Here is a 21,094-nt window from a genome sequence, read left to right as displayed (position 1 = left end):
AGGCAGAGTGAGAAAGAAATAAAATCAAAACTTTAATACTGAATCAAAAGAAAAGAAGGAAGTTAGCGCACATGGTAGCCGAGCTGAAGAAGTACTACTTAAATTTTATCCAGCACGTTTGAATTCCGCTGTGGGTATTTGGAGTAGGAAGGGATGTCCTGTTAAGCGTGAAAATAAGAGGACACTCATACTTGAGTGGCTTCGCGCTGTCGTACCTGTGTGTCAGTGTTTGCCTCTGCCTTTGTGTCCCCAACGCATTCTCGCCGCGCTTCGGACTCCTTCACAAGCACTAAATAATCTCGAACCCGCCGCGGTACCGCAGTGTCTACGGCGTTGCTTTGCTGAGCTCAAGGTTGCGGGTTTGATCTCGGCGAAGGCCGCCGCATTTCGATGATGGGGGAGCACAAATAAGCTACGATTAGGCACTTTAAGTTAAGAAGCTCGAGCACTCTCCAAGTAAATTTAACGGCTGAAAGCGACTTCCGGTGAGCTATGTGGGAGCGCGCTGTAAGCTATCCAGCCTCTGAGATGACGCACCGGCGCTCGTGCCTGCTATGGTTTCCGGCAAAGTGAAGTCTTTGTGCCGTCCTTGCACTTTGACCCGTTCAAGGCACAGTTGACGCATTGCACGCGCTATTTGGTTTCGCATTCGCACTCTTGTTTCTCGCGAAACAGAGAAATGACAGCACTATTTCTGCCTGTCAGAGGCACTCGTGCGTAACAAATTAGTCGTTATTCGCAGACTATTTGGTTGGTCACATATTTCGTTGACCACATAATTCTCAGCGCTTGGAATCATGAGGCTCTTTATCTTCGTGTGATCTGCGCTAGAGTCGGCATACCGCGGAGCAGAAAGAATTGGTGTGGTACGGTACCTATGACAGCAGCGAGAACAGCTTGCACGTCAAGCGTAAATCGCACTTGGTACCTTCGTGGCGGCGCGTCGAGTTCCCCGAGCTCGTCATCATGGATCGAGAACCGCAGCAGCCTGTCAGCGGTGACATGTTCGCAAGGCACGCAAAATGCAATCGCAGGTGCAGAAGCAACATAACGTTCGCCCGATGACGTGTTGGTGTTAATGCGTGTAGTCGACTAACATCGCCGTTGAGCGACGCTTTAAAGGTGTCGCGCCCGAGCGCACTCGAGTGCCTGGCTTTTGAGTTCAGAACGCGGTGACTTAACGCGCCCGCTGTATATAGGCGCGTTTTCCTGCGCATGGGCCTCGAACTCACATACTGCCTAGAAAATGTCGTACGACAAGCACAAAAGAACACTGCCCACGTCTGAGCGAGTCCACCTCTTGCGTAACCTCACCATCAAAGACCCATTCGCTTGCTTTCACTGTGGGGAGCATCCGGACACTTCCCACATCCTATGAACGCGCCCACCTGAACGCTAGCCCACACTCCTCCTTCAGGCAACTTACCCTCGCGTATCATCCGGGGTGGCTGACTACAGCCGTCAGTCATCAGAATGGTTGCTACATGACCGCATACGCCAAGTAATTTCTTCGACACGCCACTAGACCAGGAGCGCCCTTAAAACGAAAATATTACACGACCGCATCATGTCGGACCAAGTCCAAAGCGGAGCGGCAGGAAGGCACTCGACTACGGCTCTAGGAGGTGTTTACTAAGGAACCCCTCCGAGCCAAAGAAATATGAAAAAATAACGCGTTTCTTCCTCTCACTCTCTCTTAGCACCCAATAAAATGATTATGTATATTTACAGGAGAGTGCATAATCGGGCCAGTTGGTATAGGTTCTTGGTTGAGTGGAAGCACAAACACACGCAACGGAGGAGGAACGAGACACAGCGAGCGCAGTACACAGCAATACACAGTGCAGTGTACACAGATTCTCAGCAAGAACGCTGTAGCGCGCACGCGCAACGCTTATGCAAGCAGTGGTAGCCAGAATGTTGTCCTGGCTCAGGCGGAGCCAATTGAGCAGAGCGTCGTGGCGCCTCCGTTTGGCTTCGTCGTTTTTGCAGCCAAACGCATGCGTGTGTCTGGAGGCCTTCAACACTTCGTGCGCGGGCCGCGTTTGCACCGTCGATACTTGAAGATCAAGACGGCGGCTGCGGCGGCGCCAACGGAGCGACCGGACACCGAGTCTCCTTGTAATCGTGATGTTTAGAGAAAAATAACCTTTATTTGCTTACATCTCCGCAGTTAGCGGGTAGTCATAGCGTCAATGCCTCGCCGAGTACAAATCAAGTAAGGGGCCTTTTACACAACTAAGGTTAGGAGGGAGGGAGAGAGAGAGAGAGAGAGAGAGAGAGAGAGAGAGAGAGAGTAAAACATCTTTATTAATAATATTTGAATGGCGAGAGCAGTGTGGGAGGAACCCTCAGTCCAGGGTCCCTAAGATGATTCCGGTGATGTTTCGAGCACGTTGTATCACAGCTCGGAGGACCTCGGGAGGTCCGTCGCGGAGGGCATCGTCCCACAGCTCTTTGTTGCGTAGAGGGTAAAGGAAAGTTGGCAAGGGAGGAAAGAGTGTTATCAGTGCACTTAATCGTGACGTGGTAGATTGTGGGCGAGCTGCCACAGCCAGGGCAACGATCTGCATAACAGTGTGGGTAGAATTTATTGAGAGAGACAAGATTTTGAAAAGTTGCGGTTTGTAACTGGCGTAATGCCACTGCTTCCTCCCGCGAGAAGGACGGCGGTGGTGCGGCGTGGGTGCGACGAATGCGTGTATAATGACGGAGTATGTCTTTGTAACGGAGCAGGGGCCTCCCCACTCTGCACTAGTTGCCTCATCACGCCGAGTCGCCCGGAGGGAAATTTCTCGGGCAACCGCATGTGCGAGGGAGAAAGCACGAAGAACAGCTCTGACGTCAGCGTTGAGGAGTTTGGGGAGGAAGCGCTTGCACTGTAGCTTTCGTTTGTATGTCACAAACGGCGCTGGTACAGTTACGGGCAATCCTAAAGGAGTTCCGACAACGTCAAAATTAAGAGGTGAAATTGGCCAGACCATTGCAAAGGCCGCCGACACGTTGAATGTCAAGCGTTACGTTTCGTATTTCTCAGTATATGCATGCGTACAGTGTCTTGGTATTGAGGTTGTGAAAGAAGTCATGGAGCTTTGGGCTTGTTGTTCCCGCGGTGCGTGGGTCCACATATATTTCTTTATTAAACAGATCTTTAGGAGTCGCATTTAGCTTACAGCTCAGTTCTGGCCTCTTATGGCGGCATATCAGAATAGACGCATATAACTTGAAAAACAAATCATAACGTGCGTATAGACAATCCTTAGTTCACTTTAGGGTGCAAGTTGCAATAGCGAACTTGAAGCAGAGCAGTAGTAAAACCATGTGTGCTCTGGCAAAAGTGCTCAGACGAGCATCACATCTAACACACCGTTTCTCGAAATCTGGTAAAAGAAAAGCATTAGTGTTCAAGTTAAGATTGTTCCTGGCTGCTGACGGGAAACTTAAGAAATTGTTAACTCTAATACCAGTGTATGTCGTAGCACATTTCAAGAACGATTATTTCACAAGTGCTGCTACTCTTAGGATTTCTGTTCAGCAGACATTAGGATTTCAGTTCATTACTGCATGGCTTGAATTTTCCATAGAAACGTTTGCATTAAAGTTAATGATTAAAGGGAAATTATTATTGTTATGAAGCTGCCTAGACACTGATTTTTCATGAAGGTAATTTCTGCGTCTTCAAGAAATATGCTTCAAAAGGCAGTGTACCGTTATGTGTCACAGCCAATTATTCCTTTTTTTTAAACTAACAGGAACCAAAGAGCTGGTCCTATATAATTCGAAAACGGAAAAATAGTGCCAGTGATTGTAATCTTAAAGTTGTTGAATAACAACCACTTATTTGCTTATCATAACGGTTTCCTGCGAACACACGAAAAATGTTACAATGTTTTACATGAAAGATGACAAAAGAACGACGTCTACGAATACGCGAGGTCACATCATGTGCGCCAGGCAAAAAAGGCCGACTAGTGCGGCCGCAGTCAAACACATTGACTCTGATATAATGTCACTTAACACACTGTTTGTTTATTCCAGATGGAACAAAGACGAAATGTGAACGTTTATATAGCATGTAAACTCATACAGAAGCGTTAACACGTACCAAGGCCGATTTTCGTAAATGTCGCCACCAGTTGCAAACTTACATACTGATATATTACCAGTTCTTCAGGGATTTATGTACGTAGACGCATCGATGGAAGCCTACGCTGTGATCTCAGCTGGGAGCGAAGTGATCGGCGTGACAGCATGGATCTTGCTTGTTGTCGCGGTTGACGACGACGCGGAGGAAATGTGCGCTGAACATATGATGGGACCTTTGCGTTCGTGTCCTTGGATGATGGTTCAGTGCTCGGCTCAATTGATTTTCTCCAGTATTCTGGCTTGGTGGTGGTCACATAGCTCGAGTTGTCAGGCGTCAAAGAACTGCTTTGCGTCACGCGTGAGTTGTTTGTATGTATGACGCCGAGTGCTGCTGCCGAGCTGTTGACAGCTGTAAGAATTCCTCGCGTAGTGATGGAGTTGTTGCTTGCCGCTGTCAAATTGGTCTGACAAGGTTGTTTTTTATTTTTTGCAGAACTTGAATTCATATGATACCCGCTGCCTGTTTCTGCGGTATAAGACGTCACCATCAAACTGCTCAGTGTTGGAGAAATGCTGTTCGTACTGTTTGAGTTCTGTCCTTGTACTGTTGTGTGCGAATTGGAATCGCTAGAATTTCTGCCAGGTAAAAAAATATGTGGTGGAACATTTGAGCTGTTGGCTTGCGCGAAAATAGACGCAGCAGAGAAGTTGCCCAAGGAAAATAGGCTGGGGACACTGAATGAGCTATTACTTAAAGGCACAGTGCTTGATTCATTGGGTTGGGATTTTCCTGTTGTAAAGCTTAAGGCAGCACTAGAGTTCTTGGCTGTGGAATAACTTTCCGACTGATAATTCGAGCTGTTCTCGATTCGCTTGGAATTGTATGAAGAATTGAAATGAATGCCCGCTGAAGAGTCGCTGCTCGTACTTGTCATATTCTGGCATCGTGTCGTTGTCGATGATTCAGTTGTAGTCGTATTTTCACTTTCGGTAGTCCTTGCTTCACTGAAATTTTCTCCTGCTTGAGAATAGCGCTGCGCCACACCGGAGCCGTTCTCGGTTCGCGCAGGGCCGAATACCTTAGCCCAAATGGTGCGGTAGTTGGTTGAGGGCTTTGCTGTAGATGTGGTGTTTAGGTCGCTAAGCTGGGAAGTTCTTGCTCTAGTGCTACTTGCGTCATTTGAGTTCTGTGATATATCATAAATGCCCGGCACCAAACTTGGCATACGGTATGTTGCATCAGCACTAGGTTTAGAAGATGAGTTGTTATCCACTAGAGAACTGATGGGCACACTGGTAGAGTTCTTGCATCGTGGCGCATTCGTCGGTTCACTCAACGAATGGTGTTTTCCTGCAGTCACCTTCGTGTCATTGGAAATTTCTGCTGTTGCGGAGATTAGTGGTGTATCATCTGATCCGTTTCCTGATTGCACAGGATTGGATAACAGAGCTGGAATGCTGGGCTTGCTGGTCCAGTTCTTGTTTGCAGTCGTAGTTTTTAGTTCACCAAGTTGGCCCTCTAATCTGGAGTCATTGGTATAACTAGATTTAGTCACTGAGGTATAACTGCTCGACTTCATGCTTGACGTGCCGTTTACATTAAGGGCATTGGTATTGAAGAATGAGCTATTGTCCGCGCGAGCTATGCTGGAAACAATACTCGAGTTCTTGCAGGATACAGTCGTCATTAGTTTAGTTGCAGGGGAATCATCACTCGCCGTATCACTCAAGTCGGCACTTGGGGAGCTTAAAGGTGTCTCACTAAAGTTGTAGCCTTGTGTCCCTGTCCTTGCTGCAGAATTTGAACTATTGTCTGTTGGAGAAATGTTCGTAATAGCGTTCGAGTACGTTCGAGTGCCCATTGGAATTCCACTAGGTTCCGTAGATAAGGTATCTCCTGTCAATGCTACTGTTGAGCTCTTCTCGGTTTTCGTGCTATTGCATGGAGTAATCGAACTGTTCGCCTTCGATAAAATGCCAAGCTGCGTGCTCGAGTTCTCACCCTTTTCAATGCTCTGATAGCTATTCTCTGTTTGCACAGTAGTGTACACAGCAGTTGAACTATTCTTTGTCGAAGGAAGTCTAGATGTAGTGGCCGTGTTTTCGACAGCAACAGTAATTAGGGACTCGGTATTATGTTCAGTGTTGTTTATAGCATTCGTCCCATTAGTTGCATTTCCTACAGAACTACTGACAACCGCACTTGAGCAGTTATCAGTTTGCGTTGCAGCAGCTACCGTAGGCAAGCTGCTCAGAAAACGTGTGGTGGCAGTAGGCATCTCATACTGGGTCGCCGTTTCCGCTTGCGGGCTTTTAACTGTTGTGGAACTTCTAACATCCATCGAGCTGCTGGCTAGGTGAGATTCGTTTGCTGCCACACTAGGACCTTTATCGGTATCTCTAGTAATGAATGCGGCAGTAGATCTTCCATAGCGCCAGCTAATACTAGATTTAGCATTTGATTCAACTGCAACTTTCGTAGGGTTGTCGCTCTTACTCATATCCGCCCCATCAGTCGAAACTCTTTCTGCAGAACTCATTATCTCTGAACTTGAGGTGCTGCTGGTTTGATTAGAAGAATATACCGTAGTGATGTTGCTGGAAACTGACAGTGTCGTCATAGTGTCATTTTGTTCGCGTGTGGCATGCCTAAAGCTTTCCTCAGTCACGGGATTTATTGTGATTATGTTTTTCACCGTACTGGAGCTCACGGCTATATGAGAATCGCTAGGGGAGAGATGGGGATTCTTTTCAGCATCCTTGCTAACTGATGCTCTCGTAGAATTATCGTCATTTGAATGATATCTGGGAGGGGCACCAGTAGTCTCTACCTTTCTTATAGAGGTTTGTTCAATGCCCCTAGACATGCTCACCGCAACACTCGAAGTTCCTCCAATAGAAAAATTTGATGACGCACTTGAGGCGTTGTTCTGACACGGAACTGATGCCGTAGTCATGCTTTTGGCAGATGATGTCATTGCAGCAGTAGTTCCCAGACTTGTATGATCATTTGTCTTTGATGAATTCAGGAGTTCAGAAGACGCCGTGCTTGCCATATTGTTGGCGCTGTCGGTTCTGTCAGAATACTTAAACGCTAAACTTGTACTTTGTTCTGCTTCTGTGGTAACAGATTGAGTGATAGAATCGGCTACTGTATTATTATTACTCTCGAAAGAATTTGCTTTATCCAATAATTTCGTAGAGGTATGTTCGCTCGCCATAGTTATGTTTTCAAGATGAGTGGAAGCTCCGACTGTAGAACTGCTTATCGCCGCATTTGAGGTGATGTTCGTTTCTGCTTCAACATATGGCGTTGTAATGCTTGTGCCAGATGCTGTTGTGGCCGTAGTGGTAGTTCGCTGTTCCGCAATGTTAGTTGTTTTTGACGTGCTGGGTTGAAGTATTATTGCTTCAGTCGCATTACTCAAGTTCTCGGCTCTGTGAGTTCCATTACATGGGAAACTAGGTTTACCTTCTGTTTCGTGAGCAACATGCCGGGTGAAAGAAGCGTCGCCACTCCCATTTTTGATTTCTGGAGCATCTGTGTTTGCTGTAGCTATTGTAGACGTACGTTCGTTCTTCGTAGTTTGGCTCACCCGATCGAACGAAGTTCCTGCTGTAGAGGTGCTTCTACCTGTACCTGAAGTACAATTGGATGGCGTAGTAAGGGATGCTGTAGTCGTGGTTGTAGTAGTTGTTGTTGTTGTCGTTGTGGTCTTTTGCTGACTTGTATCATTACTGGTGGTTTCAGCAGTGGTCAGATTTGCTGTATAGCTGCTGATAGCTTCACTGGAGCTCATGGTTTCGCGAGAGATTTTAGACGCCGAACTTGTACTTTCGTCTGTTCCGGTTGTAAGAGAACTAGTGCTAGAACCGCCTACTGCCACATTATTGTTGCCTTGAATATTTGCATTTTCTGTTCTTTTCGTGGAGGTACGCTCGCTCACAGTAGTTATGTTTTCAAATTTTGTGGAAGCTTCGATCGTCGAACTGCTTATAGTCGCATTTGAGGTGCTGTTGTTTTGCGCTGCAGCGGATGGCGTAGTCATGCTTGCGCGAGACGTTGCTGTTCTCGTAGTGGTTGTTTGCTGGTACGTAATTTTAGTGGTTTCTGGCGTGGTCGGTTGAACTATTGTTGGCTCTGTCGAATTACTCGAGTTGTCTGCTCGGTGAGGTCCGCTAGGTGGCAAAGTAGGTTGACCTTCTGTTTCGTGAACAACATAGCGGGTGAAAGAACCATCGGCAGAGCCATTTCTGAATTCTGGCACATCTGTTTCCGCAGTGCCTCTCGTAGCGCTACGTTCGTGTTCCGTACTTAGGCGCACCGGATTAGACGAAATTCCTCCTGTAGAGCTGCTTCTAACTGTACCTGAACTACGGTTGCATGGCGTAGTAAATGATGCTGTAGTCGTGGTTATAGTAGTTGTAGTCGTTGCCGTCTTTTGCTGACTTGTATCATTACTAATGATTTCAGCAGTGGTCATTTTCGCGGTATCACTGTTGATCGCTTCAGTGGAGCTCATGGTTACGCGGGAGTCTTTTAAAGCTGAACTTGTACTTTCGTCTGTTCCGGTTGTAACAGAACGAGTGCTAGAACCGCCTACTGTCTCATTACCGTTGTCTTGAATATTTGCATTTTCTGTTCCACTCGTGGAGGTACGTTCGCTCGGCGTAGTTGCGTTTTCAAGATGTGTGGAAGCTCCGGCCGTACAATTGCTTATGACTGCACTTGAGGTGTTGTTCATTTGTGCTGTAAGAGGTGGCGATGTCAAGCTTGCGCGAGACGTTATGGTCGTAGTGGTTGTTTGCTGGTGCGTAATTTTATTTCCTTCGGGCGTGCTGGGTTGAATTGTTGTAGGCTTCGGCGCACTACTCGAGTTGTCTGCTCGGTGAGATCCGCTAGGTGGCAAAGTAGGTTTATCTTCTGTTTCGGGAGAAACATAGCGGGTGAAAGACCCGTCGGCTGTCCCATTTTTGAATTCCGGAGCATCTGTTTTTTCTGTGCTTATCGTAGACCTACTTTCGTTCTTCGTAGTTACGCGCACGTGATCACACGAAGTTCCTTCTATAGAGGTGCTTCTAACTGTACCTGAAGTAATGTTAGATGGCGTAGTAAAATATGTTGTAGTCGTGGTTATAGTAGTTGTTTTAGTCGTTGTGGTCTTTTGCTGACTTGTGTCATTACTGGTGGTTTCAGCAGTGGTAAGTTTTGTGGTATCGTTTCTGATCGCTTCAGTGGGGCTCATGGTTCGGCGAGAGTCTTCTGACGCCGAACTTGTGCTTTCTTCTGTTCCGGATGTAAAAGAACGAGTACTAGATCCGCCTACTGTCTCATGAATAATATCATGACTATTGACATTTTCTGCTCCTGTCCTGGAAGTACGTTCGCCCAGAGTAGTTATGTTTTCAAAATTTGTGAATGCTTCGATCGTCGAACTGCTTATAGCCGCCGTTGATGTGCTGTTGTTTTGTGCTGCAGAGGAAGGCGTTGTCATCCTTGCGGGAGAGGTTGTTGTGGTCGTAGTGGTTGTTTGCTGCTGCGTAAGTTTAGTTGTTTCTGGCGTGGTGGGTTGCACTGTTGTAGGTTCGGACGCTTTACTGGAGTTGTCTGCTCGGTGGGATCCGCTAGGTGGCAAAGTAGGTTTATCTTCTGTTTCGGGAGCAACATATCGGGTGAAAGAACCGTCGGCTGTCCCATTTTTGAATTCCGGAGCATCTGTTTTTTCTGTGCTTATGGTAGACCTACTTTCGTTCTTCCTAGTTGAGCGCACGTGATCAGATGAAGTTCCTTCTGTAGAGGTGCTCCTAACTGTACCTGAAGTACTGTTAGATGGCGTAGTAAAATATGTTGTAGTCGTGGTTATAGTAGTTGTTGTAGTCGTAGTGGTTTTTTGCTGACTTGTGTCATTACTGGTGGTTTCAGCAGTGGTAAGTTTTGTGGTATCGTTTCTGATCGCTTCAGTGGGGCTCATGGTTCGGCCAGAGTCTTCTGACGCCGAACTTGTGCTTTCTTCTGTTCCGGATGTAAAAGAACGAGTACTAGAACCGCCTACTGTCTCATTATTAATATCATGACTATTGACATGTTCTGCTCCTGTCGTGGATATACGTTCGCCCAGAGTAGTTATGTTTTCAAAATTTGTGGATGCTTCGATCGTCGAACTGCTTATAGCCGCCGTTGATGTGCTGTTGTTTTTTGCGGCAGAGGAAGGCGTTGTCATCGTTTCGCGAGAGGTTGTTGTGGTCGTAGTGGTTGTTTGCTGCTGCGTAAGTTTAGTTGTTTCTGGCCTGGTGGGTTGCACTGTTGTAGGTTCTGACGCTTTACTGGAGTTGTCTGCTCGGTGAGATCGGCTAGGTGGCAAAGTAGGTTTATCTTCTGTTTCGGGAGCAACATAGCGGGTGAAAGAACCGTCGGCCGACCCATTTTTGAATTCCGGAGCATCAGTTTTTGCTGTGCTTATCGTAGACCTAGTTTCGTTCTTCCTAGTTAAGCGCACGTGATCAGATGAAGTTCCTTCTGTAGAGGTGCTCCTAACTGTACCTGAAGTACTGTTAGATGGCGTAGTAAAATATGTTGTGGTCGTGCTTATAGTAGTTGTTGTAGTCGTTGTGGTCTTTTGCTGACTTGTGTCATTACTGGTGGTTTCAACAGTGGCAAGTTTTGTGGTATCGTTTCTGATCGATTCAGTGGGGCTCATGGTTCGGCGAGAGTCTTCTGATGCCGAACTTGTGCTTTCTTCTGTTCCGGATGTAAAAGAACCAGTACTAGATCCGCCTACTGTCTCATTATTAATATCATGACTATTGACATGTTCTGCTCCTGTCGTGGATATACGTTCGCCCAGAGTAGTTATGTTTTCAAAATTTGTGGATGCTTCGATCGTCGAACTGCTTATAGCCGCCGTTGATGTGCTGTTGTTTTCTGCGGCAGAGGAAGGCGTTGTCATCGTTGCGCGAGAGGTTGTTGTGGTCGTAGTGGTTGTTTGCTGCTGCGTAAGTTTAGTTGTTTCTGGCGTGGTGGGTTGCACTGTTGTAGGTTCCGACGCTTTACTGGAGTTGTCTGCTCGGTGGGATCCGCTAGGTGGCAAAGTAGGTTTATCTTCTGTTTCGGGAGCAACATATCGGGTGAAAGAACCGTCGGCTGTCCCATTTTTGAATTCCGGAGCATCAGTTTTTGCTGTGCTTATCGTAGACCTACTTTCGTTCTTCCTAGTTGAGCGCACGTGATCAGATGAAGTTCCTTCTGTAGAGGTGCTCCTAACTGTACCTGAAGTACTGTTAGATGGCGTAGTAAAATATGTTGTGGTCGTGCTTATAGTAGTTGTTGTAGTCGTTGTGGTCTTTTGCTGACTTGTGTCATTACTGGTGGTTTCAACAGTGGCAAGTTTTGTGGTATCGTTTCTGATCGATTCAGTGGGGCTCATGGTTCGGCGAGAGTCTTCTGATGCCGAACTTGTGCTTTCTTCTGTTCCGGATGTAAAAGAACCAGTACTAGATCCGCCTACTGTCTCATTAATAATATCATGACTATTGACATTTTCTGCTCCTGTCGTGGAAGTACGTTCGCCCAGAGTAGTTATGTTTTCAAAATTTGTGGATGCTTCGATCGTCGAACTGCTTATAGCCGCCGTTGATGTGCTGTTGTTTTCTGCGGCAGAGGAAGGCGTTGTCATCGTTGCGCGAGAGGTTGTTGTGGTCGTAGTGGTTGTTTGCTGCTGCGTAAGTTTAGTTGTTTCTGGCGTGGTGGGTTGCACTGTTGTAGGTTCCGACGCTTTACTGGAGTTGTCTGCTCGGTGGGATCCGCTAGGTGGCAAAGTAGGTTTATCTTCTGTTTCGGGAGCAACATATCGGGTGAAAGAACCGTCGGCTGTCCCATTTTTGAATTCCGGAGCATCTGTTTTTTCTGTGCTTATGGTAGACCTACTTTCGTTCTTCCTAGTTGAGCGCACGTGATCAGATGAAGTTCCTTCTGTAGAGGTGCTCCTAACTGTACCTGAAGTACTGTTAGATGGCGTAGTAAAATATGTTGTAGTCGTGGTTATAGTAGTTGTTGTAGTCGTAGTGGTTTTTTGCTGACTTGTGTCATTACTGGTGGTTTCAGCAGTGGTAAGTTTTGTGGTATCGTTTCTGATCGCTTCAGTGGGGCTCATGGTTCGGCCAGAGTCTTCTGACGCCGAACTTGTGCTTTCTTCTGTTCCGGATGTAAAAGAACGAGTACTAGAACCGCCTACTGTCTCATTATTAATATCATGACTATTGACATGTTCTGCTCCTGTCGTGGATATACGTTCGCCCAGAGTAGTTATGTTTTCAAAATTTGTGGATGCTTCGATCGTCGAACTGCTTATAGCCGCCGTTGATGTGCTGTTGTTTTTTGCGGCAGAGGAAGGCGTTGTCATCGTTTCGCGAGAGGTTGTTGTGGTCGTAGTGGTTGTTTGCTGCTGCGTAAGTTTAGTTGTTTCTGGCCTGGTGGGTTGCACTGTTGTAGGTTCTGACGCTTTACTGGAGTTGTCTGCTCGGTGAGATCGGCTAGGTGGCAAAGTAGGTTTATCTTCTGTTTCGGGAGCAACATAGCGGGTGAAAGAACCGTCGGCCGACCCATTTTTGAATTCCGGAGCATCAGTTTTTGCTGTGCTTATCGTAGACCTAGTTTCGTTCTTCCTAGTTAAGCGCACGTGATCAGATGAAGTTCCTTCTGTAGAGGTGCTCCTAACTGTACCTGAAGTACTGTTAGATGGCGTAGTAAAATATGTTGTGGTCGTGCTTATAGTAGTTGTTGTAGTCGTTGTGGTCTTTTGCTGACTTGTGTCATTACTGGTGGTTTCAACAGTGGCAAGTTTTGTGGTATCGTTTCTGATCGATTCAGTGGGGCTCATGGTTCGGCGAGAGTCTTCTGATGCCGAACTTGTGCTTTCTTCTGTTCCGGATGTAAAAGAACCAGTACTAGATCCGCCTACTGTCTCATTATTAATATCATGACTATTGACATGTTCTGCTCCTGTCGTGGATATACGTTCGCCCAGAGTAGTTATGTTTTCAAAATTTGTGGATGCTTCGATCGTCGAACTGCTTATAGCCGCCGTTGATGTGCTGTTGTTTTTTGCGGCAGAGGAAGGCGTTGTCATCGTTTCGCGAGAGGTTGTTGTGGTCGTAGTGGTTGTTTGCTGCTGCGTAAGTTTAGTTGTTTCTGGCCTGGTGGGTTGCACTGTTGTAGGTTCTGACGCTTTACTGGAGTTGTCTGCTCGGTGAGATCGGCTAGGTGGCAAAGTAGGTTTATCTTCTGTTTCGAGAGCAACATAGCGGGTGAAAGAACCGTCGGCCGACCCATTTTTGAATTCCGGAGCATCAGTTTTTGCTGTGCTTATCGTAGATCTACTTTCCTTCTTCGTAGTTAAGCGCACGTGCTCAGATGAAGTTCCTTCTGTAGAGGTGCTCCTAACTGTACCTGAAGTACTGTTAGATGGCGTAGTAAAATATCTTGTAGTCGTGGTTATATTAGTTGTTGTAGTCGTAGTGGTCTTTTGCTGACTTGTGTCATTACTGGTGGTTTCAGCAGTGGTAAGTTTTGTGGTATCGTTTCTGATCGTTTCAGTGGGGCTCATGGTTCGGCGAGAGTCTTCTGACGCCGAACTTGTGCTTTCTTCTGTTCCGGATGTAAAAGAACGAGTACTAGAACCGCCTACTGTCTCATTATTAATATCATGACTATTGACATGCTCTGCTCCTGTCGTGGAAGTACGTTCGCCCACAGTAGTTATGTTTTCAAAATTTGTGGATGCTTCGATCGTCGAACTGCTTATAGCCGCCGTTGATGTGCTGTTGTTTTCTGCGGTAGACGAAGGTGTTGTCATCGTTGCGCGAGAGGTTGTTGTGGTCGTAGTGGTTGTTTGCTGCTGCGTAAGTTTAGTTGTTTCTGGCGTGGTGGGTTGCACTGTTGTAGGCTCTGACGCTTTACTGGAGCTGTCTGCTCTGTGAGATCGGCTAGGTGGCAAAGTAGGTTTATCTTCTGTTTCGGGAGCAACATAGCGGGTGAAAGAACCGTCGGCCGACCCATTTTTGAATTCCGGAGCATCAGTTTTTGCTGTGCTTATCGTAGACCTACTTTCGTTCTTCCTAGTTGAGCGCACGTGATCAGATGAAGTTCCTTCTGTAGAGGTGCTCCTAACTGTACCTGAAGTACTGTTAGATGGCGTAGTAAAATATGTTGTAGTCGTGGTTATAGTAGTTGTTGTAGTCGTAGTGGTTTTTTGCTGACTTGTGTCATTACTGGTGGTTTCAGCAGTGGTAAGTTTTGTGGTATCGTTTCTGATCGCTTCAGTGGGGCTCATGGTTCGGCCAGAGTCTTCTGACGCCGAACTTGTGCTTTCTTCTGTTCCGGATGTAAAAGAACGAGTACTAGAACCGCCTACTGTCTCATTATTAATATCATGACTATTGACATGTTCTGCTCCTGTCGTGGATATACGTTCGCCCAGAGTAGTTATGTTTTCAAAATTTGTGGATGCTTCGATCGTCGAACTGCTTATAGCCGCCGTTGATGTGCTGTTGTTTTTTGCGGCAGAGGAAGGCGTTGTCATCGTTTCGCGAGAGGTTGTTGTGGTCGTAGTGGTTGTTTGCTGCTGCGTAAGTTTAGTTGTTTCTGGCCTGGTGGGTTGCACTGTTGTAGGTTCTGACGCTTTACTGGAGTTGTCTGCTCGGTGAGATCGGCTAGGTGGCAAAGTAGGTTTATCTTCTGTTTCGGGAGCAACATAGCGGGTGAAAGAACCGTCGGCCGACCCATTTTTGAATTCCGGAGCATCTGTTTTTTCTGTGCTTATCGTAGACCTACTTTCGTTCTTCGTAGTTAAGCGCACGTGATCAGATGAAGTTCCTTCTGAAGAGGTGCTCCTAACTGTACCTGAAGTACTGTTAGATGGCGTAGTAAAATATGTTGTAGTCGTTGTTATAGTAGTTGTTGTAGTCGTTGTGGTCTTTTGCTGACTTGTGTCATTACTGGTGGTTTCAGCAGTGGTAAGTTTTGTGGTATCGTTTCTGATCACTTCAGTGGGGCTCATGGTTCGGCCAGAGTCTTCTGACGCCGAACTTGTGCTTTCTTCTGTTCCGGATGTAAAAGAACGAGTACTAGAACCGCCTACTGTCTCATTATTAATATCATGACTATTGACATGTTCTGGTCCTGTCGTGGATATACGTTCGCCCAGAGTAGTTATGTTTTCAAAATTTGTGGATGCTTCGATCGTCGAACTGCTTATAGCCGCGGTTGATGTGCTGTTGTTTTTTGCGGCAGAGGAAGGCGTTGTCATCGTTTCGCGAGAGGTTGTTGTGGTCGTAGTGGTTGTTTGCTGCTGCGTAAGTTTAGTTGTTTCTGGCGTGGTGGGTTGCAGTGTTGTAGGTTCTGACGCTTTACTGGAGTTGTCTGCTCGGTGAGATCGGCTAGGTGGCAAAGTAGGTTTATCTTCTGTTTCGGAAGCAACATAGCGGGTGAAAGAACCGTCGGCCGTCCCATTTTTGAATTCCGGAGCATCTGTTTTTTCTGTGCTTATCGTAGACCTACTTTCGTTCTTCGTAGTTAAGCGCACGTGATCAGATGAAGTTCCTTCTGAAGAGGTGCTCCTAACTGTACCTGAAGTACTGTTAGATGGCGTAGTAAAATATGTTGTAGTCGTGGTTATAGTAGTTGTTGTAGTCGTTGTGGTCTTTTGCTGACTTGTGTCATTACTGGTGGTTTCAGCAGTGGTAAGTTTTGTGGTATCGTTTCTGATCGCTTCAGTGGGGCTCACGGTTCGGCGAGAGTCTTCTGACGCCGAAGTCGTGCTTTCTTCTGTTCCGGATGTGAAAGAACGAGTACTAGAGCCGCCTACTTTCTCATTATTAATATCATGACTATTGACATGTTCTGCTCCTGTCGTGGATGTACGTTCGCCCACAGTAGTTATGTTTTCAAAATTTGTGGATGCTTCGATCGTCGAACTGCTTATAGCCGCCGTTGATGTGCTGTTGTTTTCTGCGGCAGAGGAAGGCGTTGTCATCGTTGCGCGAGAGGTTGTTGTGGTCGTAGTGGTTGTTTGCTGCTGCGTAAGTTTAGTTGTTTCTGGCGTGGTGGGTTGCACTGTTGTAGGTTCTGACGCTTTACTGGAGTTGTCTGCTCGGTGAGATCGGCTAGGTGGCAAAGTAGGTTTATCTTCTGTTTCGGGAGCAACATAGCGGGTGAACGAACCGTCGGATGTCCCATTTTTGAATTCCGGAGCATCTGTTTTTGCTGTGCTCCTCGTAGACGTACTTTCGTTCTTCGTAGTTAAGCGCACGTGATCAGATGAAGTTCCTTCAATAGAGGTGCTCCTAACTGTACCTGAAGTACTGTTAGATGGCGTAGTAAAATATGTTGTAGTCGTGGTTATAGTAGTTGTTGTAGTCGTTGTGGTCTTTTGCTGACTTGTGTCATTACTGGTGGTTTGAGCAGTGGTAAGTTTTGTGGTATCGTTTCTGATCGCTTCAGTGTGGCTCATGGTTCGGCGAGAGTCTTCTGACACCGAACTTGTGCTTTCTTCTGTTCCGGATGTGAAAGAACGAGTACTAGAACCGCCTACTGTCTCATTATTAATATCATGACTATTGACATGTTCTGCTCCTGTCGTGGATGTACGTTCGCCCAGAGTAGTTATGTTTTCAAAATTTGTGGATGCTTCGATCGTCGAACTGCTTATAGCCGCCGTTGATGTGCTGTTGTTTTTTGCGGCAGAGGAAGGCGTTGTCATCGTTTCGCGAGAGGTTGTTGTGGTCGTAGTGGCTGTTTGCTGCTGCGTAAGTTTAGTTGTTTCTGGCCTGGTGGGTTGCACTGTTGTAGGTTCTGACGCTTTACTGGAGTTGTCTGCTCGGTGAGATCGGCTAGGTGGCAAAGTAGGTTTACCTTCTGTTTCGGAAGCAACATAGCGGGTGAAAGAACCGTCGGCCGTCCCATTTTTGAATTCCGGAGCATCTGTTTTTTCTGTGCTTATCGTAGACCTACTTTCGTTCTTCATAGTTAAGCGCACGTGATCAGATGAAGTTCCTTCTGAAGAGGTGCTCCTAACTGTACCTGAAGTACTGTTAGATGGCGTAGTAAAATATGTTGTAGTCGTGGTTATAGTAGTTGTTGTAGTCGTTGTGGTCTTTTGCTGACTTGTGTCATTACTGGTGGTTTCAGCAGTGGTAAGTTTTGTAGTATCGTTTCTGATCGCTTCAGTGGGGCTCACGGTTCGGCGAGAGTCTTCTGACGCCGAAGTCGTGCTTTCTTCTGTTCCGGATGTGAAAGAACGAGTACTAGAGCCGCCTACTTTCTCATTATTAATATCATGACTATTGACATGTTCTGCTCCTGTCGTGGATGTACGTTCGCCCACAGTAGTTATGTTTTCAAAATTTGTGGATGCTTCGATCGTCGAACTGCTTATAGCCGCCGTTGATGTGCTGTTGTTTTCTGCGGCAGAGGAAGGCGTTGTCATCGTTGCGCGAGAGGTTGTTGTGGTCGTAGTGGTTGTTTGCTGCTGCGTAAGTTTAGTTGTTTCTGGCGTGGTGGGTTGCACTGTTGTAGGTTCTGACGCTTTACTGGAGTTGTCTGCTCGGTGAGATCGGCTAGGTGGCAAAGTAGGTTTATCTTCTGTTTCGGGAGCAACATAGCGGGTGAACGAACCGTCGGATGTCCCGTTCTTGAATTCCGGAGCATCTGTTTTTGCTGTGCTTCTCGTAGACGTACTTTCGTTCTTCGTAGTTAAGCGCACGTGATCAGATGAAGTTCCTTCTGAAGAGGTGCTCCTAACTGTACCTGAAGTACTGTTAGATGGCGTAGTAAAATATGTTGTAGTCGTGGTTATAGTAGTTGTTGTAGTCGTTGTGGTCTTTTGCTGACTTGTGTCATTACTGGTGGTTTCAGCAGTGGTAAGTTTTGTGGTATCGTTTCTGATCGCTTCAGTGGGGCTCACGGTTCGGCGAGAGTCTTCTGACGCCGAAGTCGTGCTTTCTTCTGTTCCGGATGTGAAAGAACGAGTACTAGAGCCGCCTACTTTCTCATTATTAATATCATGACTATTGACATGTTCTGCTCCTGTCGTGGATGTACGTTCGCCCACAGTAGTTATGTTTTCAAAATTTGTGGATGCTTCGATCGTCGAACTGCTTATAGCCGCCGTTGATGTGCTGTTGTTTTTTGCGGCAGAGGAAGGTGTTGTCATCGTTTCGCGAGAGGTTGTTGTGGTCGTAGTGGCTGTTTGCTGCTGCGTAAGTTTAGTTGTTTCTGGCCTGGTGGGTTGCACTGTTGTAGGTTCTGACGCTTTACTGGAGTTGTCTGCTCGGTGAGATCGGCTAGGTGGCAAAGTAGGTTTACCTTCTGTTTCGGAAGCAACATAGCGGGTGAAAGAACCGTCGGCCGTCCCATTTTTGAATTCCGGAGCATCTGTTTTTTCTGTGCTTATCGTAGACCTACTTTCGTTCTTCATAGTTAAGCGCACGTGATCAGATGAAGTTCCTTCTGAAGAGGTGCTCCTAACTGTACCTGAAGTACTGTTAGATGGCGTAGTAAAATATGTTGTAGTCGTGGTTATAGTAGTTGTTGTAGTCGTTGTGGTCTTTTGCTGACTTGTGTCATTACTGGTGGTTTCAGCAGTGGTAAGTTTTGTGGTATCGTTTCTGATCGCTTCAGTGGGGCTCACGGTTCGGCGAGAGTCTTCTGACGCCGAAGTCGTGCTTTCTTCTGTTCCGGATGTGAAAGAACGAGTACTAGAGCCGCCTACTTTCTCATTATTAATATCACGACTATTGACATGTTCTGCTCCTGTCGTGGATGTACGTTCGCCCACAGTAGTTATGTTTTCAAAATTTGTGGATGCTTCGATCGTCGAACCGCTTATAGCCGCCGTTGGTGTGCTGTTGTTTTCAGCGGCAGAGGAAGGCGTTGTCATCGTTGCGCGAGAGGTTGTTGTGGTCGTAGTGGTTGTTTGCTGCTGCGTAAGTTTAGTTGTTTCTGGCGTGGTGGGTTGCACTGTTGTAGGTTCTGACGCTTTACTGGAGTTGTCTGCTCGGTGAGATCGGCTAGGTGGCAAAGTAGGTTTATCTTCTGTTTCGGGAGCAACATAGCGGGTGAACGAACCGTCGGATGTCCCATTCTTGAATTCCGGAGCATCTGTTTTTGCTGTGCTTATCGTAGACCTACTTTCGTTCTTCATAGTTAAGCGCACGTGATCAGGTGAAGTTCCTTCTGAAGAGGTGCTCCTAACTGTACCTGAAGTACTGTTAGATGGCGTAGTAAAATATGTTGTAGTCGTGGTTATAGTAGTTGTTGTAGTCGTTGTGGTCTTTTGCTGACTTGTGTCATTACTGGTGGTTTCAGCAGTGGTAAGTTTTGTGGTATCGTTTCTGATTGCTTCAGTGGGGCTCACGGTTCGGCGAGAGTCTTCTGACGCCGAAGTCGTGCTTTCTTCTGTTCTGGATGTGAAAGAACGAGTACTAGAGCCGCCTACTTTCTCATTATTAATATCATGACTATTGACATGTTCTGCTCCTGTCGTGGATGTACGTTCGCCCACAGTAGTTATGTTTTCAAAATTTGTGGATGCTTCGATCGTCGAACTGCTTATAGCCGCCGTTGATGTGCTGTTGTTTTTTGCGGCAGAGGAAGGCGTTGTCATCGTTTCGCGAGAGGTTGTTGTGGTCGTAGTGGCTGTTTGCTGCTGCGTAAGTTTAGTTGTTTCTGGCGTGGTGGGTTGCATTGTTGTAGGTTCTGACGCTTTACTGGAGTTGTCTGCTCGGTGAGATCGGCTAGGTGGCAAAGTAGGTTTATCTTCTGTTTCGTGAGCAACATATCGGGTGAAAGAACCGTCGGCTGTCCCATTTTTGAATTCCGGAGCATCTGTTTTTGCTGTGCTTATCGTAGACCTAGTTTCGTTCTTCCTAGTTAAGCGCACGTGATCAGATGAAGTTCCTTCTGTAGAGGTGCTCCTAACTGTACCTGAAGTACTGTTAGATGGCGTAGTAAAATATGTTGTAGTCGTGCTTACAGTAGTTGTTGTAGTCGTTGTGGTCTTTTGCTGACTTGTGTCATTACTGGTGGTTTCAGCAGTGGTAAGTTTTGTGGTATCGTTTCTGATCGCATCAGTGGGGCTCATGGTTCGGCGAGAGTCTTCTGACGCCGAACTTGTGCTTTCTTCTGTTCCGGATGTAAAAGAACCAGTACTAGAACCGCCTACTGTCTCATTATTAATATCATGACTATTGACATGTTCTGCTCCTGTCGTGGATATACGTTCGCCCAGAGTAGTTATGTTTTCAAAATTTGTGGATGCTTCGATCGTCGAACTGCTTATAGCCGCCGTTGATGTGCTGTTGTTTTCTGCGGCAGAGGAAGGCGTTGTTATCGTTGCGCGAGAGGTTGTTGTGGTCGTAGTGGTTGTTTGCTGCTGCGTAAGTTTTGTTGTTTCTGGCGTGGTGGGTTGCACTGTTGTAGGTTCTGACGCTTTACTGGAGTTGTCTGCTCGGTGAGATCGGCTAGGTGGCAAAGTAGGTTTATCTTCTGTTTCGTGAGCAACATATCGGGTGAAAGAACCGTCGGCTGTCCCATTTTTGAATTCCGGAGCATCTGTTTTTGCTGTGCTTCTCGTAGACGTACTTTCGTTCTTCGTAGTTAAGCGCACGTGATCAGATGAAGTTCCTTCAATAGAGGTGCTCCTAACTGTACCTGAAGTACTGTTAGATGGCGTAGTAAAATATGTTGTAGTCGTGGTTATAGTAGTTGTTGTAGTCGTTGTGGTCTTTTGCTGACTTGTGTCATTACTGGTGGTTTCAGCAGTGGTAAGTTTTGTGGTATCGTTTCTGATCGCATCAGTGGGGCTCATGGTTCGGCGAGAGTCTTCTGACGCCGAACTTGTGCTTTCTTCTGTTCCGGATGTAAAAGAACGAGTACTAGAACCGCCTACTGTCTCATTATTAATATCATGACTATTGACATGTTCTGCTCCTGTCGTGGATATACGTTCGCCCA

The 21,094-nt window shown here is 46.6% G+C and overlaps 2 protein-coding genes across 2 annotated transcripts; both read right to left on the bottom strand.

The window, feature by feature from the left end:
- Window positions 1-4,006: 4,006 nt before the first annotated feature.
- LOC142582865 (uncharacterized) lies at window positions 4,007-9,154 on the bottom strand. Its single transcript, XM_075692953.1, has one exon. The coding sequence runs from the start codon at window positions 8,829-8,831 to the stop codon at window positions 4,179-4,181; it is 4,653 nt and encodes a 1,550-aa protein (XP_075549068.1). The 5' UTR covers window positions 8,832-9,154; the 3' UTR covers window positions 4,007-4,178.
- Window positions 9,155-10,054: 900 nt separating this feature from the next.
- On the bottom strand, window positions 10,055-17,105 carry LOC142583594 (uncharacterized). Its single transcript, XM_075694083.1, has 5 exons — window positions 16,782-17,105; window positions 16,004-16,373; window positions 11,013-11,989; window positions 10,584-10,700; window positions 10,055-10,099 (listed from the first exon to the last, which is right to left on the bottom strand). The coding sequence occupies exons 1-5, from the start codon at window positions 17,103-17,105 to the stop codon at window positions 10,055-10,057; spliced, it is 1,833 nt and encodes a 610-aa protein (XP_075550198.1).
- Window positions 17,106-21,094: the final 3,989 nt, after the last annotated feature.

Source organism: Dermacentor variabilis, chromosome 5 (genome assembly GCF_050947875.1).
Source record: "Dermacentor variabilis isolate Ectoservices chromosome 5, ASM5094787v1, whole genome shotgun sequence".
NCBI lineage: Eukaryota > Metazoa > Arthropoda > Arachnida > Ixodida > Ixodidae > Dermacentor > Dermacentor variabilis.
Note: the sequence above shows the minus strand (reverse complement) of the source record. Positions and strands in the feature narration are given on the sequence as shown.